The sequence below is a fragment of the Grammomys surdaster genome, unplaced genomic scaffold (assembly GCF_004785775.1).
Source record: "Grammomys surdaster isolate TR1022 unplaced genomic scaffold, NIH_TR_1.0 146, whole genome shotgun sequence".
NCBI lineage: Eukaryota > Metazoa > Chordata > Mammalia > Rodentia > Muridae > Grammomys > Grammomys surdaster.
Window position 1 is genome coordinate 11008486 of NW_021604604.1, and position 26942 is coordinate 11035427.

General features: G+C 45.0%; 2 protein-coding genes across 4 annotated transcripts in view; one reads left to right on the plus strand and one right to left on the minus strand.

Annotated features, from left to right (window-relative positions):
- Positions 1 to 605: 605 nt before the first annotated feature.
- Positions 606 to 4663, minus strand: LOC114618970 (basic proline-rich protein-like). The gene is made up of 3 exons (XM_028764792.1): positions 4643 to 4663; positions 1568 to 1726; positions 606 to 1211 (listed from the first exon to the last, which is right to left on the minus strand). Exons 1-3 carry the CDS (start codon positions 4661 to 4663, stop codon positions 606 to 608), a joined length of 786 nt encoding a protein of 261 aa, XP_028620625.1.
- Frmd4a (FERM domain containing 4A) overlaps positions 620 to 26942 on the plus strand; it is a 201397-nt gene continuing 175074 nt past the window's right edge. The window contains exons 1-2 of one of the 3 annotated variants that reach the window (XM_028764786.1): positions 620 to 1236; positions 26085 to 26150. In XM_028764786.1, coding sequence (XP_028620619.1) covers positions 26085 to 26150 — 66 coding nt within the window. In that variant the 5' untranslated portion in view covers positions 620 to 1236. Of the gene's footprint in view, positions 1237 to 26084; positions 26151 to 26942 lie in introns of those variants that run through there. The other 2 variants (XM_028764785.1, XM_028764787.1) reach the window with 2 other exon arrangements.

A 26942-nucleotide genomic window follows, 5' to 3' on the forward strand; every position in this document is an offset into this window, starting at 1 on the left:
TGAACAAAGATTGAGACAAGTACTATCTTGCTAAGTAGGTGCTTGTGCTCGCTACTTTTATTTTATCAACCCTGTTCTGACAACTCGTGTGAGTGTGTGTGTGTGGGATGTGTCTAAAGCAATTTGAGGCATCATCAGGCAGTAAACATTTAGACACACAATGTGAATTGAGTTATTGTTCTTGTAAGTTCCTTTTCTTGCCCAGTTTTTTGTTTGTTTGTTTGTTTGTTTTGTTTTTTGAGGGTTTTTTGTTGTTGTTGTTGTTGTTTTTGAAAGGGAGCCCGGCTGGTTCCTTTGCCTCCCCCAAGTCTCTTGAAATGGAAGTCTCCCTTTCCTAGGGACATAGCGAATCCTTGACAATAGCCCTATGACTGGGTTATCTTATAGCAACCTCCATTCCCCAGGAGTTAAGGGGAGATTAACATTCAAGACAATTGGACTAGATCGAGGCGGGAGAGCTGCGCCTCCAGTCATCGGATCTGCGTTCTCTGGCTCACAGGGTAGGAGAGGGGCTCAGTGTGGGTCTGGGTGGGTTTGGGTGTCTTGTAACGAAAAGGGGAGTCCTCCAGATCACAATCACCCTCCTCAGCATCTCCCTAAGCGCTTCAGAGGCGCGCAACCTCTCTGGTCTCGGAGCTAACTTTGCGTAGCTTGCGGGTGCGGCTAAGAGCACTGGGAAAGAAGCCCGGAGGCGGCTCAGGGGGTGACTTGGGGTGTCCTTGGCCAGATCGGGCGCTAGGGAGGCAGAAGATCTCATTGTTGTCCTGGGATCCAGTGGCGAAAGGAGGCCCCGCCAGCGGGCGCGCGCTCAGTCCCTGCTTCGCAAGCGATCGAGCGGCCACCCCGCCAGGCTCCGGTGCGGGGCACCATGCGGAGGAGCGGGCGCCGCGGGCGGCGGGTCTCCGCGCGGGAAAGGGGCGGGCTGGTGGCCGTGCGCCCTGGCGCTGGGCCAGGCTCGGCGTGAGCAGCGGCGCGAGCGGGCGATGGGCTGACGGAGCCCCGTGGCGGGCGCGGCGGGGACTGGGGTGGCGGCGGGGGCGGGGACGGGGACGGGCGCGCCAGCACCGGCGGGGCGGCTGCGGGCGCCGCGGAGGAGGCGGAGGCGGCGCCGGGCTCCTCAGGCCGCCTGGTAGGCCAAGGGCCTGCGCCCGGGACGAATGGGAAGCTGGTTTCCGTGGACTAGCCTCTTTCAATCCGAAGTTCCTCGGCTCCTTTAGAAGAGCACAAAAATAAAAGGTAACGTGTCTTTGTTTCCCGGTCGCGATGGCAGGGGGGCGATTGATGATGCTGTACTTCTGAACCCATTTTCTGGGGCTGGGCTGGGCAGCAGGAACCTGCCACTTCTTTTCTGGGGGCTTGAGGGGCTTTTATGTCGTGTCTTACATTTTTAAAATGCAAGCCCCACGTGGGGCAAATACGATGCTACCTTCTACCAGCCCTTCCCCCTACACACACACACACACACACACACACACACACACACGTTCCTTTGGCATCACAACCCACACTCTGAATTTCCCATGGAAAAAGAAAAGGTTTCTATAAGCTTAACTGGTTGGATTTTTACCCCCAACCCCCATGTGGAAGTGTCCGGTCCTTTGGGTGCAGGAGAAGGCTCCTCACAAGGTGGCCGGAGGCCGGGTAGCTTCAGCTGCGGGAGCCTGATGAGAGGAACCGGCTTTTCCTTTCCAGATGGCTGCAGAGTTTGATGCAGAGAAAATGGGAGCTGGGGAGGGGAGAAGAGGAGGGAACCCCCGTTAGTACCCTCTTTTTAAAAAAATGGCTAAATGAGATGCGTTTGTACTGCAGGCAGCTGTCCAGATGTTGGTGCACATTGGATTTAGGAAAGGCTCCCAGCGCTGCTCTTTGAAAGGTGTGGGGGTTGCCTGTGTGTAACCAGTAACTTACTGCCTTTCTCCGGTCCCTTGCTTGTTAGCAGAGTAACTGCTCAGTCAATTCAGACAAATTTTGCTAAATTTCCAAGGGATGGCTGTTCTAATAATAGCTCTAACCGTGGCTCCTTAATAGACATCCTCATTTTGAATGATGCAGCCGTGCCAGCTCTCTGGGAAGCGTGGCTTGCTGAGAGCTCAGATCTAATGCCTGGAAAGGACTCCCTGACCCCACCATGAATGGACCAGGCGCTGCCTCCCCTATGAATGGAACATCCCAACAGAGGCTGCCGTTGCTGCTCCTGGCTCATTTCAGTTGGAATCCTCCCCAAATCCGATGAGAGGGATGCTCAGAAAATCTAGACAGGCACATTTCTAAATATAGGATGGTCCTTGCTCAATTTTGGATTGATGGCTGCGTTTAACTGCAGGATGGTTCCGCTGCCTCTACCCCCATCTCAGCAAGGGTTAGCCTCATCCTTTTCCAAACCCTTTGATTGATGTGTGGGAAAGCACCAGTCAAAAAACCCAGGACGAACTGCAGAGTTCATGCAAGGCAGCCACCACAGGCTAGGAGAAAGTACCTTTAGAGCTGGCTGCAAAACTGCATCCCTTAGACTTCATGAACCAGGATATGCATGCCTGCATCAAAACATGCAACAGAGTGCTGGGGGTCTGGAGCTATATTCGGTGGACGACATTTCGTTGTTTTGTTGTTTCTGGTCTTTAAATTGCATCAAACTCATTCATAGCTTTTAGCCCCTAAAAGTCAGAGCCTCAGACCAGCAGAAAATCCGGTTTTAATTCTCTTAAAGTGTTACTTGTCTCTCACAACCTCGAGTATCAGGAGGCAGGCTAACTTGTACATTGTCTTCTGTAGGCTGAGTGATCCATTCTATTGCCAGCGCAGTTTTCCAAAGCACAACAGGAATGGCAATCCTGTGGCAGTTAGATTAGACCACATTTCATGCTTGGACGTCAGATAGCTTCCATTTACTTTAATTGGAGGTAATATTTGAACATGGTCTGAAGTGACGCTGTATGGTGTAGTGGGTGAGGGTAAAGTCGCCTCTAGAGAAGTTGTGAAGAAGTGAGGTCTGACGTGAGTAGAGATAACATTATATATATTTATTTCTTTTTGAGTTAAACTCTTCTTGGATTATAGGGGAATCGTTTTAGTGGACTTGAGGGTCAGGAAAAGTCTCCGCTCTCTTTTGTTTTAACCAACTATGAGCTGTCACCGCAGCTGCTCTAGTCTTTTTTAGTTTTAGTCCTGAACTAATTTGCTTAATAAGACTTCTTTTTATGGCCCTGGGCCTCTGTAATTTTAGACTTCAGTTGACAAATCCCCTGGTAGCCCAGCAGGTGACTAGTGCCATTAGTATGATTTTGCCGTTGGGGAAACTGAGTCCCCTTGAGGTTCAGCAAGTTTCTGGTTTCTTAATCCATGAGATTTGTATACCAGATGTGTACAGTAGTGATTTAATTGTCCCAGCAAAGTTAGAGCCCAAGGCCAAGATAAGAGATGAGGCATTGTCTGGGTCCTGGAGCTTTGGGGAACACTTTGTAGAATCATGGGTAGGCAAATGTTATCGAGGAAAAGTCTCAGTCAACCTTGGTTTGAGGAAGAAGCCATTGCCATTGTTCTATGATAGGAAGGAGAACTTTCAAGAAGTCTATTGAGAACCTGGGTTGGGTGGCTTTTGTCTTTAAGTAATTGTGGGCTGGAGGTTAAACCTCCTCCAAGACTGTGACCAATTTTGCTTTCTAATTACTGAACTTGTGTTCACATTGTTTATGCTAATGACCTCTTTTCCCAGGTATTCCGAAAATCACATTCTTATCATTTACAACTCTACACTTACCTTTATTGCCTCTAAACTAATACTCATTGAGTACCTGAGAACAGGAATTTACACTTTAAAGATTACACTATAACAGCTTTGTCCTTCAATATTTTTTTCATCAGTAAATTTATCTTTTTTTATTAATAAATGAAAGAACATACAACTTCTGGAAAAAAATTCTACTTTTGTAGGTTGAACCGAGAAATATGCATGTTAACAGTTAACCACCTTAGGAAGTTATCTCAAAACATGTTATACACAGCATCAGAAAGTCTGAGTCTGGGTTCATCACCAGTTTTTTAAGTCTCTCTGTCTCTCTCTGTTTGTCTCTTTGTCCCCCTCCCCCACTCTCCTTCCCTCCCTCCCTCCCTTCCTCCCTCCCTCCCTCTCTCCCTCCCTCCTTCCTTTCCTCCCTCTAGTATTAGGCATTAAACCCAGACATCTTGCATGCTAGGCAACATCATACAGTCCTGGGGATTCTGAGGAATGTAGCTACAGAAACCTAGCCCCTTTAACTTTTTTAATTTAGAAGCAAGGCCTTACCAACTTGCCAGAGCTGCTTTAAACCCACTGTTTAAGGCAGGCAGGCAGACCTTGAACTTGTAGTCCTCCTGCCTCAGCTACCAGAGTAGCAAGGATTGTAGGCTTTCACCACTAGCCCTGGATAATCTTTTCTTCTCTCATTCTTCTGTCCTTTCTCTCTGTTTCTTCCTTTCTTCTTACCATCATCAGATATGCTAGTAAAACTTGTGCTAGAAACTTTTGCTTTGTGTCTCCTTGGGAACTATCCCAGCGTCTCAATTGGAGATCATTTCTGGGACCTTATAGAAGGGCCTATTCAGCCTACATTCTAGAAACTATTCTGCTTGTTCTAAAGGAAAAAAGAGGGACTGGCTTCCCTACCTTGCCAGGCTCGAAGATCATGCAGGCCTACATTGCCTGTGACATCCCTAAGGTTCTCCTCCAGGATCCATCTGTCTCTACCTTGCCCATGTCTGGTCCTGTGCTGTGTACTGCTCTCTAGAGATACAACAAAAGGGAACAAAAGAAGATTCTAGGACATCTCTGTAAAGAGAGGCCTGCAGCAAGAACAGCAAGAGGAGGAACCAACTGTAGAACGCTCTAGAAACTTCTCTACCCTGGGCAACATCATAGAGGAACCTGAAGAAAGGGGCTACTCAAATCCAGCTTGCCAGAGAAGGAAGAGATTTGAGTGTTACTCAGCATTCATTTTAGCCCCAGTTAGAATAAAGCACATTGAGAATGTTGTCCACTCCTGGTTTTGTTTTCCCCAGAATAGCTCACCTTAAGAATACCACTTAAGAACTGATATAGTGTCTCTGGGAGTTGTGGGCTACAGCTTCACTATTCCACAGGAAGGCCAGGAGGCTCCACTGCTTGTTTGGAGATGAAGTTTTCAGAATCAGTGTGAACACAGCTTGTCGCAACACTTTTCCCAGTAATTGAATTCCTTAATTCTCTCCTAGGCCACCCCTTTTTCCATCCCTCGATCTTTGACAATCCTGATCTTGAAGGGAGCCAGGTCCACTACCAGAAGCATAGTTCTAAAACTACCAATATAGGTCCTCTTGTACAGAAGATGAGCAGAACTGGTGTTCCGTAGTTATCAAGTTCCGATGCTTATTCTGGACACCAGTGGCTGTATGTCTTTTTGATTCTTAAGGGTATTGGTAGAAACTGGATACCCCACTCTCCAAAGAAATCTTTACCTTGAAGATAGAAATTTCTGCTTAAGGATACAAGCTACAGTTGGTGACGGATCACAGAGGAGTATGAGTTACCTGGGTCAGTCAGTGGCCTTATCATCACCAAGTAGTCCAATAAGAAAAAAGATAAGCTTATGGTCTCAGATTACTGAACGTGTAAGCTCTCCGCAGATGAGGAACCATCAAGCATAGGATCTAGCTGGAGGGAAGTATCATTTCTCTCCTAGGTGGTATTTTCTGGATTTTTATTGAAAGTGGTGTTCCAGATGTTCATGATATAATAGAAGCAAAGAATTTGTTGTCCATGGTCAAAGGCATTGGCAAGTACACCATAGCTCTGGCTTTAACTCTAAACACATCTGCATGCTCCTGTCTGTGCCTATTCTAGTGTGTATCTGCCAGTGCATGGCTCTTGCATACTCAGGCAGGGAGGGTAGGTGTGGGCACACATACATGTGCATGTGTGGACCAGATGACATCCTCTTGGCATTCCTCTGGGGCCATTCACTTTCTTTTGGAAACACTGTGTTTTAGTGTTCTTGAATCTTTAGGTAGGCTCAGCTAGGCTAGTCAGTGAACCTCAGGAGTCCTTCCGTGTCTCTGTCTTTTTGGCCCTGGGAATACAAGGGCATGCAGTCTTGCCAGGCTTTGGAAAACACAGGCTCTGGGACTTGAACTCAGGCCCATTACCAAACAGAGCTAGCCCTTCCTGCATACTTTTTGTCCATTTAACATTGAGAACCTGTGACCCACTGTTGTTGATGGGAACTTTGTAAGTCCTTGTTGAATAAGCAGAGCGTGGAACCATGCTCCAACATTGATCTATAGGGACTTCATTAGAGACCTGATGTCATGACCAGGAGTCATTATTGTGATGCAATATACTAAGCCTTCAAACAATATGTTTTTGTTTTTGGAACAGGGACTCATTCTGTAGCCTAGATTGGCCTTGGACTTTCTATGTAGCCTGCAGTGACCTCAAACTCATAACCCGCCTGCCTCAGCTTCCAAAGTGCTAGGCTTACAGGCAAGAGCCATTACACTTTCTTTGAGCAGTATTATTTCCCTTGTAACCTCATGCCTGTCCCTCCACCATTTCTACCAGAATTTGCCTGTTCTTTTAATGTCCTTGCCTTTCTTTGTCCCTACTGAGTGAGGAATGCATGAAAAAAAAATGGTGTGTAATGGGGAGTAAGACTGATGCTGTATGGTGGCAAATGGAAATCAGAACGGGAACCTCTCCAGGCTGTGCCATTCATAATCATAAAATGCACAATTAACGCTCTCCCCACACGCCTGGAAAGTGACGAATCCAAACTAGGGACCCAAATAGTGCAGAGCCATCTGGATCTGAGTGACACACCTACAAAAGCTGGGTAACATTGGGCTGGCTTGCCCACTTCCTGGCTGCCTCTGACTACCCCCAGTAAATATCCAATATTTATTTCTGTGTTGCTCAGAGAGAGAAAGCAGAGAAGGGGGAGGTGGTGAGGACATGGAGCAGACTCCGAGCCGAGCACAATGTGCAGCAGTGTTCTGCCTTCTCAATCCCCTTTTATTGGGTCCGTTGAGTGTTTGGTAACAGAAGAACTATAGAGTGACCAGTGGCACAGATGTAGCCTTCGAGACTTGGCAAGAGTGTGGAGACATGCGCAGAAGGTGACAGATGATGTTGAGAGTCACAGCTCTGACTGGGAGGGCCACAGGGTGTGCCCAGAGCTCAGGGCAGCCTGCACGGTATATCCGCACGTGATTTGGAGAACCATTGAACATTTTGGCGAGAGAGCACTTTAGCAATGAAAGAAGTGTTGAATCATTTATGTCAGTGAGGAGATGTTCACATTGAGGAGCCTCGTCTACTGCACCAAGGCAAACATCCCTGCCTTGTGGCAGGTATTTGCATGACACATCACAGTGTGACAAACATCTTCTCTGGGTTTGTTAGCTAGCCAGTCCTTCCTCCTTCTGACTGTGAGACCTGTAGTGAGCTCCTAAATTTCTCATAGCTTCAGTAAGCAAAGTCACATTCAGAGGCTCACATGAGAGAACAGCCTCGAAGCACCTGAGATGCAAGAGCCATGCAAGATGTTTAGCAAAAGATATGGAGGGGCCTGTGAGATGGGTCAAGGTGCTTGCCACCAATCGTGATAGCATGAGTTCCATCTCTGGGACCCAAACTGGAAGAGAGCACCAACTTCCAGGAGACTGCTGACCTTCACATACATGCCATGGCAGAGTGTGTGCCCCTCCCCACATGTATAGATAGATAGATAGATAGATAGATAGATAGATAGATAGATAGATAGATGGATAGATAGATGGATGGATGGATTGATGGATAGATAGATGATAGATAGATAGATAGATAGATAGATAGATACATAGAATGTTAATTTTTAAAATAGGAAATCTTGTCTCTCATCTGCCCTCCTGACATTGGAGGGCTCAACAATACTAACTTCACAGGGATTTAGAACACGTTAGAGTCTAAGAAGAAATGTAGGCATAAAATAAGTCATACATTTCCCCTTATAATGCTGAAATGTCATAGAAAGGAAGACAATGGGGGCAAACATTAGGTGACCTATTTGTAAAAGTCACCCCAGCCTTTCAGAAAGAGCTCATGCAGGAAAACACATGACCCTAGCTATCGTTACTGGGAACAGGGAAAGGTTTATAAAGAAAGGTAGTTAACGGGGATGGGGGTGCCCAGTGATGTAATGGGGGCATGAGGGTGAATAACTGGGAGATAATGAGAAAGCCTGAGGCTGTGTCTGGGTCTCAGTACATAAGAGGCATTAAAATGGAGGAGGACGGGGCGGGGGGGAGTAAAGATGATTTGGGCTTTGTGCTGGTGGGTTGCAGCCCCTTACCTTTATAAAATTCTTCAGTTCTCAAAAATGATCAGAAAGCTCACAGGCCTTTTATCTTGGGGGAAAATGTAGCATAACATTGAAACTGATGAAGATTGTTTCTTCTAGTAGTGTTAGCTGTGTCTTAGCATCGAAAGGTAAAACTCTTGTTATGGGCCTCTGATGAATCAGTAGGTGACAGCCCGTCACATCGGAAGACCCAAGTTTAATTCTCAGGGCCCAAATGTGGTAGAAGAAGAGAATTGACACCCCCAAGTTGTCTTCTGACCCTTACATGGCACAAGTGTACCCACATTCATAATAAGCAAACAAATAAATAAACAAATAAGTAACTTGAACAGTTGATAAGTGAACCGTCAATAAATAATGTATTATGTTAAAGGCAGAAACTGTATGACAGCCTGAAAATGCAGGATGCTTTTTTGGAGCCCCACCCTCAAATTGCCCCAATCACCCAATCACACCAAAGAGCCTGCAAAATAAGAAAATCATATGCCAATTTATCTAATATTTAACTAGGTGGTCTTAGCCATGTCAAGTAAAATGAATCAGAACGAGCAATGCCAGGCTTTTTGGTGATGGATTAACGAGATGCATAGACTTACAGTGTTAAACATATGCATAAACGAGAAGTATTTATAGAAGTATTCTATCTGCTTGCTTCCAAGACTAGGCTATATTTGAGGGACAAGCTATGGCTATCGTTTTGCCTAGACAGGGTGGAACATGTCTGTTATTTCACAGGGAAATTATAAGCTGGTATTTGTGTGCGGTTCCTTCCTTTCTTTATTGTGGAAAATATGGTTTTTGTAGTCCACAACAGTTTGGTGTGTGTCCCTTCCCTTTCTCAAGGCTGTAGCTTAGTCAATAGAGATTCCGACTATTTTAATGCTGAGTTCTACAACTTCCAACTTGGAAAGATAGCCAGCTATTCAGGGAATAATACCCAAAACACAGTCCTTTGTTTCTCTTGTAGCCAGAGTCTTTTCATCTTGCCAATAGAGATGACCACACTCCAAGAGGAGGAGCAAAAGCTCAGTGGGAAGATTCTTTGAGCTGTTGGCTTTACTCAGTGATGGTTTTGGATTTTATATTGACCATAGGAGAGGAAAAATGGCTGCATATGAGTTGCATGTTTGTAGAAAATGTGAGATGAAGTGCCCAGGGTTCTGTGGTCTGCAGGAGCTGGAAGGTCAAGATGCCAACAGCCAGGCCATGTGCCTTCCCATGTGATCCTGTTACATGGGGATCATCTGTCTGTCACACCTGCTTCCTCATGGCTGCTTCTGGGTCTTGCAGCTTTTCAATTTCTCCATGTTCTTTACCCACACCCTCTGATGGTGTCCAAGAGTTCAAAAGATCTCTGCTGCCTTTCTATTTGTTACTGGGAGCACCACCTGTGGTTTTCTAATTTCTCCTCTTCCTCTTCCTCCTGAGGTTTTAAAATCATTGTCCTGTGAGGGCTGACTCACCAGTCTGCCTCCCCACTTCCTCTCCAATGCATAGTCTGGCCTCGGCTCTCACTGCATTGAGCCAGTTACACTTATTGTTTCCAAAACCAGATCTGCCATTTGTCAGTCTCTTCAACCAAGGTGTCTGCTCCCACAATCTTGTCTCAGGATCTCCCCTCTCCTGAGTCATTATAAAACCGCCACAATCCATCCATTCACCACTTTCCTGTCCCAGCCCATTCACACACACTCGCACACACCCCTTCTCCTCTGCTCCTTGTCTCCCTGTTCCCCATCTGCATTCCCTGTAGACCAAGCTCCTCAGCATAAAACAAAAGGCCCTTCACATACACTAGCAGCTTATTATTTCTTAAACTTCCTTTCTTCCATTGTCTTACACACACACACACACACACACACACACACACACGGAGCCTTTCCTCTGACCTTAGACTTAATCCTGTGGCTGAAAGATATTGTTCATTCTTTAGCTGGAGCTTCCAGTAGTACCTCCTCCTGATCTTCTAAGTCACAGCTTTGTGTGTGTGTTTGTGTGTGTGTGTGTGTGTACAGATGCACACGCTCATATAACTGCATGCATATGGATACCCAACACAGACTCAACGCATTTCAGTAGGGTATCAGTAAGAACACATTTGTCCTGGAGGAGCTTGTACCTGAAGAAGAGGCAATCCATAAACATAATAAATGAACAAATTATTAGGACACTGAGGGTGGAAACTGTCATGGAGATGAATAAAGCAGTTGGAAGGAAATGTGAAGAGAGCATCACTTTATTTTATCTTTTGAGTAGTGTTCGTATGTGGCTACATGGATAAGCACACATTGCGTGTGTTGGGAAGGGGCTGTGCATTGCATGTATGTGCATGTTTCCGAGGAGGCCTGAGGTCAACATCAAGTGCCTTCCTCTGTCATTTTCCACCTTATTTTTTTTAAGATAGGATCTCTTACTGAAGCTAGAGTTCATCAGTCTGGCTAGGCTGAAGGGCTAATAAACACATCACTACCTCTGAGGACGGTTACACGCGTGCTGGGGACCCAAACTCGGGTCTGGATGCCAAGTCGTTTACTGAGTCGTCTTCAAATCCTTACATGGCAGTTAACACAGAGTCAGGGCTGGCAAGTGATAGAGCTCTTCCCTAGCCTGGCGAAGCCCCGGGATAAATGGAGGCAGAAGTGCAACCTCAGGGACCAGCGAGAGACTGAGTGTGGCAAAGGAGAACAGATGGACTGTGGAGGTCACATGGGCCTGGAAAGGACCTGCACTGCGCTGAGCAAGGCAGAGCTAGGGAACCCTTGTCCCACCAAGAGGCTACACGGGGATGGTTTGGGTATTTCTAGAGTAAGACTGCAGGAGCAGAAGTAAACCAAGCGTGTAGCCGGGCAGCTATTACATAAACCCCAGTGAGTGAGACAAAGTTCAATGTGTAGAAGATCCAGGCTCTGGGTGGCATCATCACTGGGAGACACAGGAGTTTCCAGCAGGCTATCTGTGGGATACGAAGATAAATCTAGGGAGTCCAAGATTCGGGAGCACAAAACAGATGTGGATGATGGAGTTGCCCATATCTGCAAGGAAAGACTTGGTACAGGGAGGCCCTAGGCCCCGGGTTCCATTTGGGATCTGCAAAACTTATGCTATTTAACAAAATGGATGTGCTGAAGGACTGGACTGGTATTATGTGTGATATTGTTGATGCCTGGGTCAAGGGATAGTCTGGCTAGACATGCTATGCTGGGATTTATCCACATTTAGACAATGGTAACATGTAGTGGTGCAGAGAAAAGTGGAGGCAGGGAGACCGTGAGTTTCAAGGCCAGACTGGGCTACATTTAAGAGTTACAAGCTGCTTTGGGCTACGTAACAAAATCTTGTCTAAAGAAGAAGAGAGAAAGGGAGTGCATACTAGTTAACTCAACAACTCAATTCTCCTAAATATGACCGTGTTTGAGGGAAAGTATATTATTTGAAAAGCAAGTTAATTTTCCAAAGGACATGACACTCTGTTGAGATATGCTATTGCATAAATTAAGCTTCACCTGTCTGGTGGTCTCTTTTTGACATGCAAAAGGCCTGTCTCTTAACTCCCAAGTCTTCTGGATTTGTTGACACATCATTGACTTTTATTGTGCAAATTTAATGCACAAATTTAAGCTATACTGTTGGAAGTTTGGGCACATCATCTTCTTTTTTTTCAGAGACAAGTTCACACAGTGAGGTATAGGCTGGATTTGAGCTCTCTATGGAAAGTTTGGCACGTACCTGTGCCCATGAAACCATCGCCACCATCAAGAACTGCAGCCTCAGGGCCAGGGAGATTGCTCAATGGATAAACATGCTTGCTTCCGAGCCTGGCAAGCTGGGTTTGATCCTGGAATCCATGCGTGGAAGGAAAAACCTAAGTCACACAAGATTCCCTCTGACATCCATGAATGCTTCATGGCATATGCATGTATAACACACACACACACAGAGTGGGAGAATCAGCTTCATATATCTAATCTAATTTTTAAATTTTCTCTTTTTATATGTTACCTTCTCTTGTCTCCTTCCCACTTCCGGCTGTTCCCTAAACCAGTATCCTTAGTTGAGAATCTTTTGCGTTTTAAGCTCTGCACTAGGAAGCTTCAGTGAAGCTGAAGTCACTATCCTGCCACCCATGTTTGTCCTGGCTGAGAATTCTGGCCCTCCTGATATCACTGACAAATTCTGGCCTCTTTTCCAGGTCTTTTTCAAGAACACAGTGTTTGGATATCCAAACACTCTGAGTGGCATGCATGGGAAACTCTTAAATCAAAACGCGGCAAAAGATCAGAAACCTTGTCATAGACAGCTCTGATGGGCGAAAACCCATCTTTTGTCTCTCCTTGCGCAGAAAGAGCCCAAACAGTGGGAAAACTCTTTTTCTACAAGTCATCAACATCATAATTACCTCCTGCGGGAAGCTTTGAGAAACTGTTCAGTGTCCAATTAGAATTTTTGATTTGAATAACAGATACAATGAAACGTCTTTATTTCCGTAACTGCGCCCTAATGCTATGCACCCTGCACAGTCTGAGCATTCCCATTTGGTGTAGAAGGCTCTGCATTATCTCCAGGAACAGCAGTCTCACCTGGAGCCTGTAGAGCTTGGAGTGAGAGCTAACAAGCCCTTCCCCCCCCCTCTTCTCTCTCCTCTCTCTTCTCTCTTCTCTCTCTCTCCCTCTCCCTCTCCCTCTCCCTCTCCCTCTCCCTCTCCCTCTCTCTCTCTGTCTCTCTCTCTCTCTTCCTGATTTGTTATTCCCACTGATAAATGACTCTGAGCGTCAATGGAAAATCTCTGGATCTTTCATCTCTCTAGAGCTGCTGAGACACAGTCAGGAGCCCAGAAGCAGGTCTGCTGTAGGGTGCTCCACAGGGCAGGCGGCCAGCGTGGAAACCTCCCTGAAGATGAATGGAAGGGGAAATCTGCCAGCACAGCTCAGTGAAAGCAAGAAGCCCCTGCCAATGGCATTCTAGAGGAATCCATTCCAAAGAACTCAGTTATGTAAACACCCAAGCAGCAGGCTCTGGTCCAGATGGACCGCCCTGTACAGATGTCAGAGTAGCTGTCAAAATGTCTTTTGATCTAAGCACCATGCCTTCTCAAATTCTCCTTGAACGTTTTATTGATGTCATGGGGGCTGGCTTATCTAACTTCTGGAGTTGGAGCCCTGGGACCACCCTATAGGAGGGGTGCTTTGGGGTTCTAGAACACTGGAAACTCAATCCAAAGTTAAGTATTGCTGAGGTTGCCCATGAGGGTAGCATGCTTCAGCCACAAGCTTTCAAAGCCCCTGAGTGGAGCCTCCTGAGATAGGACTGGCTGAGGTGTCAGAAGCCTCTAGAGTGGGTTCTGCCAGTACAGGTGGCCTGGTGGCTCATGGAAAGTCCTTGATAATTTTTTTTCTTCTATGCGTTAAGAGCCACTAAGGTCCCAAGTGTGGGATTTACAAAGCTTACAGACGTTCTAGAATCTTGTTTTACACCGACCTTGAGTCAGGCAATGGCAGATATAATATACAAAGAAGACCATTTCAGGAAGAAAAGCATCTCCAAACCATCATACCCATGTGGGAGGCTGTACCACCAGGCATGAGTGGCAGCCAATCGTAATTCTGCTTGATGTGCAACGTTAGATACGGTTCTCACTGGTGTCATGGGATGCCTGGCATAGACAGCTGAAGGGAATATCAGGAAGTACAGTCAATCATGGCAGCCAAGGGCAATGGACCAGGAAATAGAGAACTCAGCAGGAAGTGGACAAGGCTATAGCCACCCTGACCTTGGCCCACTCATCAGTGAGCCACTTCCCTAAAGGCTCCACAACGCACCGAATCAGCACACAAGCTGGAGACCAATTATTCAAAGACAGGGAGGGGCTTGTGAGAGGTATTTTATATGCAGATATTAACATGAAATCATGTGGGCATAGGGGCTGCAAAGAACATACGTGCTCTCAAACCTGAGGCTAAGGATCCATTTCCTTAGAAAAGGGAAATTCAAACCTATCTCAATGAATGTAGGTTCCATCCTATAAATCCTCTTCTGCCAATTGCCCTTGAATGAACATAAAAAGATATATACGATTTAAATATATTTATAACTGTTTTGCAAAGACATGTACCGAGTGCCTATCTATAATGGCAGTTATATTTTATTACAGGCACACACATACTGTCATCTAAATGTCAATAAAATATTTACAATACAACCATGAAAAACCTGTTGTTTTATGAGACCCATAGTTGTAAATAGTGCAGTATGATAAAACCAAAATAACGATATAGCCAAATATAAGTTTAAGTGTAAACAAAAATTGAACGATTGACTTAAATATTGGAGTACAGTCAATGACCAAAAAGATGTCATTAGGATCTTTGGCTATTGAACACAGGACTACTCCACCCGAACATCAGCAATACTTCCTCAACGCATAAATAAAACAATGAAACAGCTTTTAAAATTTTTTATTTATTTGCTTGTTCATTCATTCATTCATTCATTCATTCATTCATTCATTTACCTGTGGTCCTGGAAACTCTTAACTCGGGGTCCTTTGCATGCTAAACAGGTATACCTAGCTGTACTCCCAGTCACAGCATTATTTTTATTTTTTTTATTTTGTGAGATAGGGTCTTAGGTAGCCTAGGCTAGCCTTGAACTCACTGTGATGGCCTGCCACTTCTGATCAGCCTGTGTCCACTTTTCAGGGGCCAGGGTTGCAAGCACATACCACCATGGCCAGCGTACGCAGTGCGTCGGTCATATATGTTAGGCGAACACTCTGCTGAGTCCCCACATCACATAGGAAAAAGGAAAATGTCCGTGTTCATGCCTGTTAGTCTGGTAACACCGAAAACTGCTCCAGTTTCTGAAAGCCTTCTTGCACAGAAAATAAATGTTATGTCTCACCCAACTGGACATACTATTATTATGGGAAACTATGGATTAATATATCACCTATTAAAATAATACATTGTCTTGAAATCCTTCCTTATACCTGTGCACACATGCTCACCTCTTGTCTATCACAGCTTATCAGAGAGGAGGGAGGGCGAATCAGAGCACTTGTATGTCACCTCCCCTGAGCTTAGCGAGCCGTTCTACAACCTCCCTGCTGTCCGTCTCTCCTGGTGATCGCTTGTGACTACAGGATAACCCATCCATTTTGAGCAACGATGTCTGTTTATCGAGTTGTCCATTAATGAATTTGAATGTATCTTCTGGGACTTCTACCCGCTGATTGTATGTTTTGCCTACCAAAGAAACAATTTTCCTCCTTTCTCTTTCTGCATGTCAAGTTAGGAATGTCTCTCCTTCTGTGCCCCGGACAGCTCTTCTTCATGTCTGTTTTCTGCCTGCAATGGACAGGGCCTCCCTGTGCATGCATCCTAGGAAGATGGTAGATTACATGGTCATCCTACCTATAGCCTGTGATACTGAGCCTTTGTATACATTTTTTTCCTGACGGTCCTGGGAAGGTTTAGTCTCAGGATCTGTTACTCTTTTTTAGAGTACCTCAAGTTTTTTTATTCTTTTTCTTGAAAAAAATTATCATAGCTAGAATTAGACACGAAGTCAAGAAATGCTTTGACTCTACTGGAGTGCAAAGTGCCTTCTAATCTCCTTATTCCAGATGTACTGCTTTTAGCCCCAAACCATAAAAAAGCAAATAAACAAAACCCCCAAACCAAACAAAAACAAAATAAAAACAAAAGCACAACCAAACAAAAACCAAAAAACAAAAACCATGAATCCCAACTTCTACACTCTAACGCCAGTCCTCTTTGGTATCTTCACATTTGCTGAGCCTGCCTCCTGTGTTTCTTTACAAATTGCTGAGGAGAAACACATGGATGAAGATGGGCAGCCTGTGCTTTTGTATCTATCACTTTACCTTTTCCCAAGTGCATCTTTGTGATCAGAGGCTGGGCCTCAAGTGTTTGCAGGTTGGATCCCGCCCCTTCTCAGACTCCCCTTGTTTCTGTACCACGGAAGACAAGCTTGATTTGGAAGCAGTGTTCTGTGGCCCTTGCAGTTTTTTGAGTCCTTTAGCCATCCTAACGTCATCCACTCCTGGCCATAGCCCTCGCTGGTCTTCCCTTGGCCACACTCATCCTCCAGCTCGCTGCATGACAGATGTTTCCATAGTGTTCCATATTCTCTTCCATTCTAGGCTTCCCAACATCATCTGTCTCTGCCAGAATTCCGTCTGATTCTGTGGCTACCTACTACTTACTCCCCCTACCCCTACCTGTACCCCTACCCTTACCCCTACAACAATGCCAACCAGAATGTTACCCTAACCATAACCACAACCCCAACACCATTCCCGGAGGAAGAGAAGAAGCTAACACTGTCCCTTCACCTCACCCTAAAGCATCTTCTACCCACTTCCATTGTCATGGTGAGTGTTCTGTAATTGCCTGTTAATTCGGCATTTCCTTGTCTTAAGCATAGGGACGTTTGTCAGTTACGGAACAAATGACCTACCTGGCCCGTGCTAAATGTACCATAAGCATGAAGTGAACTCCCATCATGGTAAGCATTGTTGCTTGTGATGCTTCAGCTCCACGTCTCTTATCACAATACACTTCTAGAAAAGGAATGAAGGAATCTGAGGAGACAAACCTTTCAGCCCTTACTGTTCTCGTTTTATGTCACAGAGCGTGTTAGTGGCCTTTTAATTAAGCTGGAAGTATCTGCTAACTAACGGATTTTATCTTGAAAATATTAAACTCTCATTCTTACCTATTTGGTTGCTTTTATTTCTGTTTTCTTTTTTAGATTTATCTTATTTTTTTTTTACCTGTATGAGTGTTTTGCCTAAATGTATGTATGTGTGCCATATGGATACCTACCATATATGTATGTTTGCATGGTTCCCACAGAGATCAGAAGAGGGCCTCAGACCCCCTGGCACTGGACTTTACAGATGGTTGGAAGTCACTTGTGGTCTTGAACTCTGGAACTTTGCAAGAGCAACAAGTGCTCTTAAAACAGATGAGCCTTCTCTCCAGCCCCACCCACATTTAACTTATCTTTTTGTGGAATGAAACTGGTTTTTAGAATTACTTTTAATTTAATCAAATCATAATTTGTCTCGCTGCTTTTGTGCTTAGAGAGAGGCTTAAGAAACAATCTGATTCCTAAGTTTTGTTTTCATCTCTCTACATTGTTACTTTGTTTATAACAGAGTTTCACATTGTAACACATACTGTCCTGGAGTTCCCAGAAATTTTGCCTTAGCCTCCCAAATGCTGAGGTTGTAGGCATGAGCCACCACACCTGGCTTTTTAAATGTTTAATCATCTGGGACTCAACCTCGGGAACCGTGGCATGGCTAGCTTATTGTATTCTTTTACATCTAGTTGTTCCTTGTCCTTTCTTAATGAGAAGACAGAAACAAAACAGGAACTGACCTATTCTGCCTTCTTCCGTGAACAAATGTCTGTTTGTTCCAAATGGGAATGGGAGTCCATCCATTTCCCTGCTTGCCTTGCTCTGAGCACGCCTTGAGGACTTCTCAGTCTCCATTGGCTCCTTGTTTTAAATAGCTCTATCCCTGTAAAAAGGTGTGTTGTGCTGTAAATCTCCCCCAGAGAGTCTTTGCTCTTCTTGCTTGGACCAAGTCATAGCCACACCCATGGGAGTTCTCCATGCAGATTGCCAGTGTTCTTGAGTGTTAGGTCTCCAAGGCATTTAATCCTTTGCTTTGTATCACCAGCTCTTTACTTTCTCAAGTCTGCAGCTTTTACAAATGCTATCTTTTTAGATCCAGAGAATCAGCCCTATCTCCTTTTATTCAACCTTACCTTTCTGGGCTACTTAAATCTTTCTTGAGCTCGACCTGGGCTAACTCTCTTCAATTCTAAGTAGTTATCTAAACAAAAGGCAGGCTAGATACTTGTGTTTTCCTTTGAGAAAACAAAACCAAACCCTTTTCATCCGCACCCCCCCACACACACAGACACGCAAAAATAAAACAACCACAAAAACAAACAAACTTCCCCTCTATTAAGGCCTTGAAGCCAGAATGTCTATGGCTAAGGAGATGTGTTATTTTCTTCCATCTGTCTTGTTTTAAGGAGAGCATTGGTTGTTAGGGGCACATAAACATTTTTTTATGCTACTTTGTGTCTTCTGTAACTTTAGAGTTTATACCTCCCTCAGACGCCCTTGCACATCTGTACAGGCACAAGTACTGTGAAGATGATATGCAGGTATGTGAGTGTATGTGGATGCTATGATTAAAAACCATGTGGGTATGTTTGCATGTGTTTAAGAATAACACCTGAGCATTTCCCCAACACCATGTCTTGGTGTTCCTAGGACAACTCCAATGTTACTTTTCCTTGTGTCTATATATGTGTGCGAATTTGTGCACAAGTTCAAGTATGTGCAGGTATACATAAATGCATGGGTTGCTCTTGAAAATAGGCACATGGAGGTCAGAGAACAACAGTCCTGTTTGCATAGAGGAGGACTCTGTTTGCAGAAGGTAGAGGAGCAGTGGGAAAACCCAAGTGAGACAACCAGTTAGGATCCCAGCAGTGTCTGTCTGGTCAGAGCAGCAGGTAATAAAAAGGGTTGTTGACAACTAGGAGTTTGGAGACCTTCCTTGTGCCTGTCCATCACTGTGCAGATGGCCTTTTTGCTCTGAACTCTTAGCATCACTCCTAGCCCACGCATCTGGGTCTCCCCGTGTCTGTTTCCTCGTGACTCTTCTCAGGGTGTGGTCTGCCAGACATAAAAAGAATAACTGTCCAGCTGGGTCCTTGGCTTGATGTGGACTCTGCTCACATGCACCTTCCACACCTGAGGTCACCTTTGCCACATCTGTACTATCAGCCTGGCCTGCCTGACTTTGTGATTTGTCTTGCTTTGTTGGAAAGCGAAGCATGCCCTTTCTTCCCTTCCTGCAATGTCAGGTCAGGGAATGTTGTAGAATGTTGTTGTCTAAGCTTAATAGCCATTACCATTTTAATCAGAACCACCTCGTCCACCTGGAAGATAGCCTCCAGTTTGGACTTGTTGACTTTCTCTGTTAGAAGGGAGTGAGGAAGGTCATTAGACTCTCATCTGAGTTCTCAGCTGCTCCTGCCTGTGCCTCCATGCCAACTGGGCATGATTCTACCCAGCTGCAAGTGCTCTAGTGGTCTCCTGGTCTCAGGGAGTACCCAAGGATGCAGAGTGTGAAAGCTTAGCAGGGCAGAGAGGGCCATTTCCAAAGCTATGGAGCAGTGACCATCCATGCTGAAGCAAGACTTGTCAGTGGGCAGCTGTTTGGGGGGGGTCACTGATGCTACTGTAAGCCCAATAAACTCATTGATTCGTCCAACTGGATTTTGGTGGAGTCATCCTTTGGCCTGTCCTTGGCATTGTATCTTGGTTGAGTTGGCATTTTGGTTAGTCTGCCCAGGTAAAGTTTATCACACAACAGGCATACACATCTGGAAGACCCCTCAGGGCCATCTGCAGAGCCTGTCGGATATACTCACCTCTTATTTGTCTGGATTCACTTCTCACCTTCTAAACCTTAGGCCTGGAGACTGGCTTTGAGTGTTGCTGATCTGTCTCTGTTGCAGAGTGTAGGATGCCTGGGTTCCTAGGCCTAAGCTGAGTATATCTTAGTGGGTGCTTTGAGCACAACAGTGGATTAAAATAGAGAGGGCTATTAGTGTTTTGGATCCCAGCAGGATCATGTGAACAAGATTAAGTTGACTAACTGTAAGGACTTGGAGCTTCAATTCACACAGGCCTCTGAGGAATTGTTCTCAGACATAGCAACCCCAAGCTGTCCCCTTGGCCTGAGTGAGGTCCAAGACCCCAGGTCTTCCTTTCTGTATTTCCAGAAAGAAAGAAAAAAAAGAAAGAAGGAAAGAAGGAAAGAAGGAAAGAAGGAAAGAAAGAAAGGAAGGAAGGAAGGAAGGAAGGAAGGAAGGAAGGAAGGAAGGAAGGAAGGAGCCTCGATTTCTTTTTGCTGCAGATAAATAAAGGCCAGTGGGCAGGGATGTCCGTAGGATAGGCTTGCTGGAGATTCTCGGGGACACCGTCCCCATTTATTAGCTCCTCCAAAGCAAATGTGCAGAATGTTTGCAATTGCTGATTCAACTTGAATGGCCCACTGCTTTGTCATGCTAATTCCCTCCTGATAGAGCCACTCAGGAACTTCCATCTGGGTTGTATGAACTGCAGCTGTATTCTGCAGCCAAAGGGCCTCCTGGGCACGCCTGTGCAGGCTCTACTAAATCCAGGAGCATTATGATAAAGACAGAGGCAGCTCAGCTTGACAATGGTCAGGGCAAACTAGGGACAAGGTAGTCTCTCCAAATGAGTCTTCTGGTGGGTAGTGCTTGTACCATCTTTTTTTGCTCTCGCTCATTTTAATATGCTAGTGTGTGTGTGTGTGTGTGTGTGTGACACACACATGGATGCCAGAAATCCACATTAGATGTCTTCCTTAATCTTCACCTATGGTTTTGTGTTTGTTTTTGAGATAGCATCTCTCACTGAACCTGTAGCTCACTGTTCAGCTGGGCTAGCTTGTCAGTGAGTTTCAGGGATCCCTCTGTCTCCACTGCCTTAGCACTAGGAGGAGGTCACCACTTTGCTAGGCTTCTGACATGGGCTCTGTGGATATGAACGCAAAAATCCTGGTGCTCGTGTGGCACTTTGCCACCTAAGCCGTCTCCTCAGATCTAACATGCTAATACTTTTAAAAAGTGAACTTATACTCAGACAGTTCTAATAAAAGCCGACATTGTGCCTTCTTTTATCTTTAGAAGCTCCGAGGGGCTTTCTGCCGACTGAAGTTAGACACTTATTTTCATTGTGTGTGTTTAATGGTGGGAAGAATATTTCTAACACACTACGTTGCCCAAGACCTTGGTCATCTGTGTGTGCAGTGTCAACTGGCCTTACATGAATTGGTGTGTGTGTTGCTCTCCTCATAGCCGGGAGATGCTCTATGGTGGTTGAGATATTGTAACCTTGCAACCTTTGAATTCCTAACTCCAACTTCTGTCCTTTCTTTATCCAAGGAGGAAATTGTAGTGTGTGTGTGTGGAGAGAGAGAGAGAGAGAGAGAGAGAGAGAGAGAGAGAGAGAGAGAGAGAGGTGATGCTTTCTAGGTGACTCAGAGCTGGAGCTCCCACTGTGTCTTGTGTTGGGAAGTTGTAGTCATGTCCTTGGAATTTCCTTCACAGCCAGCAAACAGCCTGGGTCAAAGGTCAGATTGTGAGGTGCTGTTGTAATGCATCCGGCATCCTTACTGCCTGTGGTTTCAAGGGACTCTATGAGCAGGAAAGAGCCACAGAAACTCAGTTTCTGAGTTCTGGTCTCAGCTCCATGCTTCTGAACACCAACGTCTCCATTTGGTGTAAAAGGTCTCAAGGATAGGGTTTAAGGTTGTTTCAAGACTGTTGGCAATTTCCTAAATACATCAGGTCTTAGGAATACTAGTTCTTATTGCATGCAATTCTCATGAGTCATTAGTAGTTGTCATTGTACTGCCTCACCAATGGGTCATTGTGGGAACAAATTTTTTGCAACCTACTTTTAATAAGGGTTCATCCTCTCCTCTAGCCCACCACCCAGCAGACATAGTGGAAGCATCTGGGGGAAGTGAACCTTTCAGCAATAGTTCTTTGGGAGCAAACTCGATCTTCTTTCTGAGCAGTTCGGTCCCATAGCAAACACCAAACACGACTCAACAGCTGCAGACCAGGCCTCTAGGCAGACAGACACGAGGCACAAACCAGCAGATACAGTCCAGTCGGCAGGCAGACACCAGGCAGCTATAGTTCAATCCTGAAGAAACCACCATGCTTGCCAACCAGCCTAAGGTGAGGCCGCTGAAGTGGCAGACTGGCACAGGAACCTCACGAGCAGTTCTTGGGCGAGTTTCTCTCAATGGCAGCATTATCACAAATTGAGCTCAACAACACTATGTAAGGTGAACCATTGCATGCATGTTTTTAGAGAAGAATAGTGAGGCCGAGCAAACCAAGACTGACTGCTGATCTCCCACTGTCTGTGGGGTCATATTTATACTCCTCACAGGTCCTTTCACGTGTTTGCTATATCCAAGCATTCTTTCACCTGTGCCTGCTTCAGGAAAATAGTCTTTCACCAGCTTTTTTCTTGTTGGTTAATTTTGTCATCTGGCAACTCCATGCATGCCTAGAATAAGTTCTGACTACGTTTTACCCATTTATCTCCCTCCCATTTCCATCATCACCCCCCAACTATCCCTACCAGTCCCTTTCCCAGATTAATTATTATTATTCCCAGTGTGTGTGTGTGTGTGCGTGTGTGTGTGTGTGTATCCCATTTAATCCCATTTGTGTGATCATTACATGAGAACTATTCACTGAACCCCTGGTGGGGTCCTTGGTTGGGCTTTTTTAATGGCATCTTTTCCATGGGTTCCAGGAATTGAACTCAGTCCCTTATATTTGTAAGACAAGCACTTTATACCCAGAGCCATCTCCCAAACCCTCTGAATTACTTGAGTTCATGTTTAAAATAGACACTGTCCAACTGATTTGCTGAGTAAGAGTCAGCCCCACACCCCAAGGCTAACCTCTAAGAATACCTCCACCTTTCTACACGATTTCTTTTTGAACCATGGTATAACTGATTTTTTTTATTGATACTTTAAGGTTAACATACAAACTAATGTGTTTCATTGGGTCATTGTGTTTGTTTGCTTGCTTGCTTTTTGAACTGTTGTTCAATAGTACATGATACATAGCCCGGCCCGTTAGAGAAGACCGACCCGTAAGCCAGAAGTATCTTAACAGCAAAGTTGGACACCCCACTCTCAAAATAACACTTCTTTGAGTATGCCTAAAAACAACAGCACACTTGGCAGGCCCATGTTAGTATAGAAGGTTTAGGCAGCAGGGATTTACGATTAGAACCGGAGCCAGCTGACATTCATGCTCAGCCTTGCTCTCCAAAGGATTTCCTTTGAGGGTGATTGTCAGGGCTCCAATTGTGCCTGTGCAGCTGAAAACTGGGAGGAGGGAGGAAGGCAGTATTATTTTACAATTGTGAGGACTGAGAAGAAATTTCAGCATGCCTGGCAAGCCAAACAATGCTACAGATGTCTGCTTTTTCTGTGTACACACCCACAAGGGCGAGCCTGTTTTGAACTGCCGATGAAAACTGGGTTCTCCGATCTCACTTGTGAAGGAAACAACAAACAGGTGCCCTTTTGAGACACAAACCACAGCACTGCTGTCAGAGGAAAGCTGCGCCTTCCAAACATGATGATTCAAAGGGTTTCTGTTCCGACTCTTCTCTGTGCCAACTTTTGTAGGACTATTTTGCTTCCTGCAAGGGAGGCATGGAACACACTTGCAATAAATACTCTGTCAACACCTCAGTATATGGTTCCGAAACATACGGAGGAGATAAAGTGAAGTTATTGAGTTTTAGTGAGGGTTTTATTTTGCAGATGAAAACAGGGTCGGAAAGGTAACATTTTAAGTCTGAACCTGATGTGCAATGACTTGTTTTGATAAAGTGACTCCCCTCTTCCTTTTTATAACTGGGTGGTGCGCACCTTTGATCCAAGTACTCCAGAGGCAGAGGCAGGAGGATCTCTGTGAGTTAGAGGCCAGCCTGATCTATATAACTAGTTCTATGCCAGCCAGGCCTACATAGGATGTAAATCACATGCCAGCCAGGCCAGCATAGGATGGCTTTAAACTCCTGATATTTCTCCTCTACCTCTCAACTGCTGGGATTATAGGCATGGACTACCTTCGAAAGCCTATGCTGAATGGTTTCTGGTTGTGGTTTTTGGTTGTTTTTAAAGAACTTCAAAATAGTATGTTAGATGGTTGTACACATTCCTTCCTAGGATTCATTCATGCATAATGATTCTAATGAGAGCTGAATGACTGTAGTTGAAAAATTATATCCAAAGTGCCTATACCGCGGCTATTAAGTGCCCACTTATTACTGGAAGTTAACATTTCTGGTGTGACTTTTTTTGGGTGAAAGAATCATTTCGACATGTTGGCATAGCAGTGTAGATTTCAATCTAATTTAAAATTGTAATGACTTTCATTGAATAGGAGAACAATTGACATAAAGATTTTTTTAAAAAAATAATATCATCCTGCTAGGATATCTCATGTGATCAAGGCTAATGGAGTCTCAAGTCTCAAAGGTCAGATGAGGACTTCTCACTGAGCCACCTCGTGCCAGAAGCCATCTGACTGGGCTAGTATTTGCAAACTCACAAGCCAGCTAGTTGAAGTTTTCCCCCTATTTTTAATCTGGTTTCACACCTGTAGGATCTGAGTTATGTGAAACTTGGCTGCTAAGTCATTGTCATAGCTGAGAATCTGTTGAGATTAGGTGTATCCAAACAACAGTGGTGCTTAACTTAGGTTCTCAAACCAGAGAGATCTGACAGGACAGAAGAGTGGTAGCTGCTTTCTTTGGAGAAAGAGAGGGCATTTCCTCGTGTGATTCTTTGATACCTTTGGACTTGTTGATGAAATAATTCCTAGGGAATAAGTGGTATCTTTTCCATCCTCCCTGGACAAGGTGCACATGAGGACTCTGATGAAGAGTAGGGTCAGCTTAAATGCATCCTTTCATCTGTTTGACAGAGATGGTCCCTGGGGTAAAGAGAGGGAGGTCCTCAGAGAGGTTGCAGAGCAGCAGTCCTCAGCCTTCCTCACGCTGTGACCCTTTAATACGGTTCCTCATGTTGTGGTGACCCCAACCATACAATTATTTTGGTTGCTACTTCATAACTCTGTTACTGTTATGAATCATAATGTAAATATCTGATACTCAGGATATCTGAGATGTGACCCCCTGTGAATGGGTCGTTCAACCCCCCAAAGGGTTGATAACTGCTGCCTTAGAATCCTGTAAGATACTGAGCTGGAAGGGGCCTATAGATCACTGAACCTCAACGGTGGTATTGGATCCAGCTAGTAAAAACCAATGGCCATTTTTTTTCTCCCAGAATTTTAGGGTACCATGTGTAAAATCTAGCCATTACAAAAGTTCAATTTGGATTCTTAATTATATTAAATTGATACTTATAATAAAATAATGGTAATAGTCAAAGTCTATGACCCCCAACTCTTACCATTCCTTACCTTTATCTCTACTTTGTATGTGTCTGTGGGTGTGGGCATGTTCGTGTTTATACAAGCATATGGAAGTACAATCGATGTGTATTCACCCATGAGACAGCCAGAGGTCTACCTCGGGTCATATTCCTTAAAGATCCACCTGTTGTTTAAGGTAGGGTCTCTCTGGCCTAGGGCTTGCCAGGTGGGCTAAGCCTCATTTTTGGAGGTCAGCAAGGAGGATGGGTGGAAAGGAGGCATAGACTGGATCCTGAGCTTTGCCTTTTACTCATGGTGACAGATACTGAAGCGCTAGAAAAGGCCAAATGACCCCAGCATCCAGCAGTATGTGACAGATGCACTTGCTAATTCATTTTACATCTGCTCCCTGGATTACAACCACCTGAAGACTCAGACTCCATCCTGTGTGCCTCTGTCTAACAAGCTCCACCATACCAGTTGGTACACAGAAAGGTCTCCATAAATGTCTTCAGTCCAGCTACTTCTTGGCATCATATGGCCAACTCCCAGTAGGGGAAGTCTCGTTGAAGGGCTAGTGTCTAGTGAAGTTCAACCAAAGACCTTCAAGAACTCCATCCAGCTATTAGAGTTTTCAGTGACCATTCATTGTCTTCTCCCATAGATGACGGAGGGCCGTCGATGTCAAGTACATCTCCTTGATGACAGGAAGCTGGAACTGCTAGTACAGGTAAGTCCTTCTGGGAACGTGTTCCTCGTTTCCTCTGTGACTAATGAATGTGCCGCTACACGGTGGATTTGGCGGTGGGTGGAGGGGGGGTTGTCTACTGTGCTTATGTCTCTGTCTACCACAACCTGAGTGACAGTGGCTGAGACATACTGAGGTGTTCTGTGTGTACGCTATTTTTACTCATTCTATTTCCAGGTACAGCCTGCCTCTGGTGTTCAAGGCCAGATGTATATATAACCTATTGTTTAAAACGTCTGAAAGAGGAAATTTCTGCAGCCGCCAGTAGCTATTCTTTCTGCTTAGAAGGAGTTAACAGCATTGTAACCTAAATAGTTCCTGGGTCTGAAACTGATGCAACCTCCCTCAGAGGGGAGAGAGTTCCTTCTTTTCAAATTAAGCTTTCATAGTATGTGAAGAAAGTAAAAGCACCTGTGTCCTCTGTCTGTCCCCGGAGGGCTAACAGCCCCCTTTCTACCCCATGGACTGGGTTGCTGTCACTATCAGTGGCAAACAATTAGAGAAACTGAAATGAGAAATCAACATATTTCTCCCCAAACTGAGAGCATGTTAAAAAACAAACAAACACAGAACGGTCACAGATGGCATCAGAATCCTGGACCCTGGTTGTCTTCACCTGGCTCTTGAAGGGGTCGTTGCTTTATCCAGAGCCTAAAGGATGATGATGATTCCAAGCCGGGTTTAAGGACATTGAAATCTGCTTCAATCCCAATCTTTTATGACTCTATTGGTTTGATATTCTCTGTTGTTGTTCTTAGGATGCTCTCTCTCTCT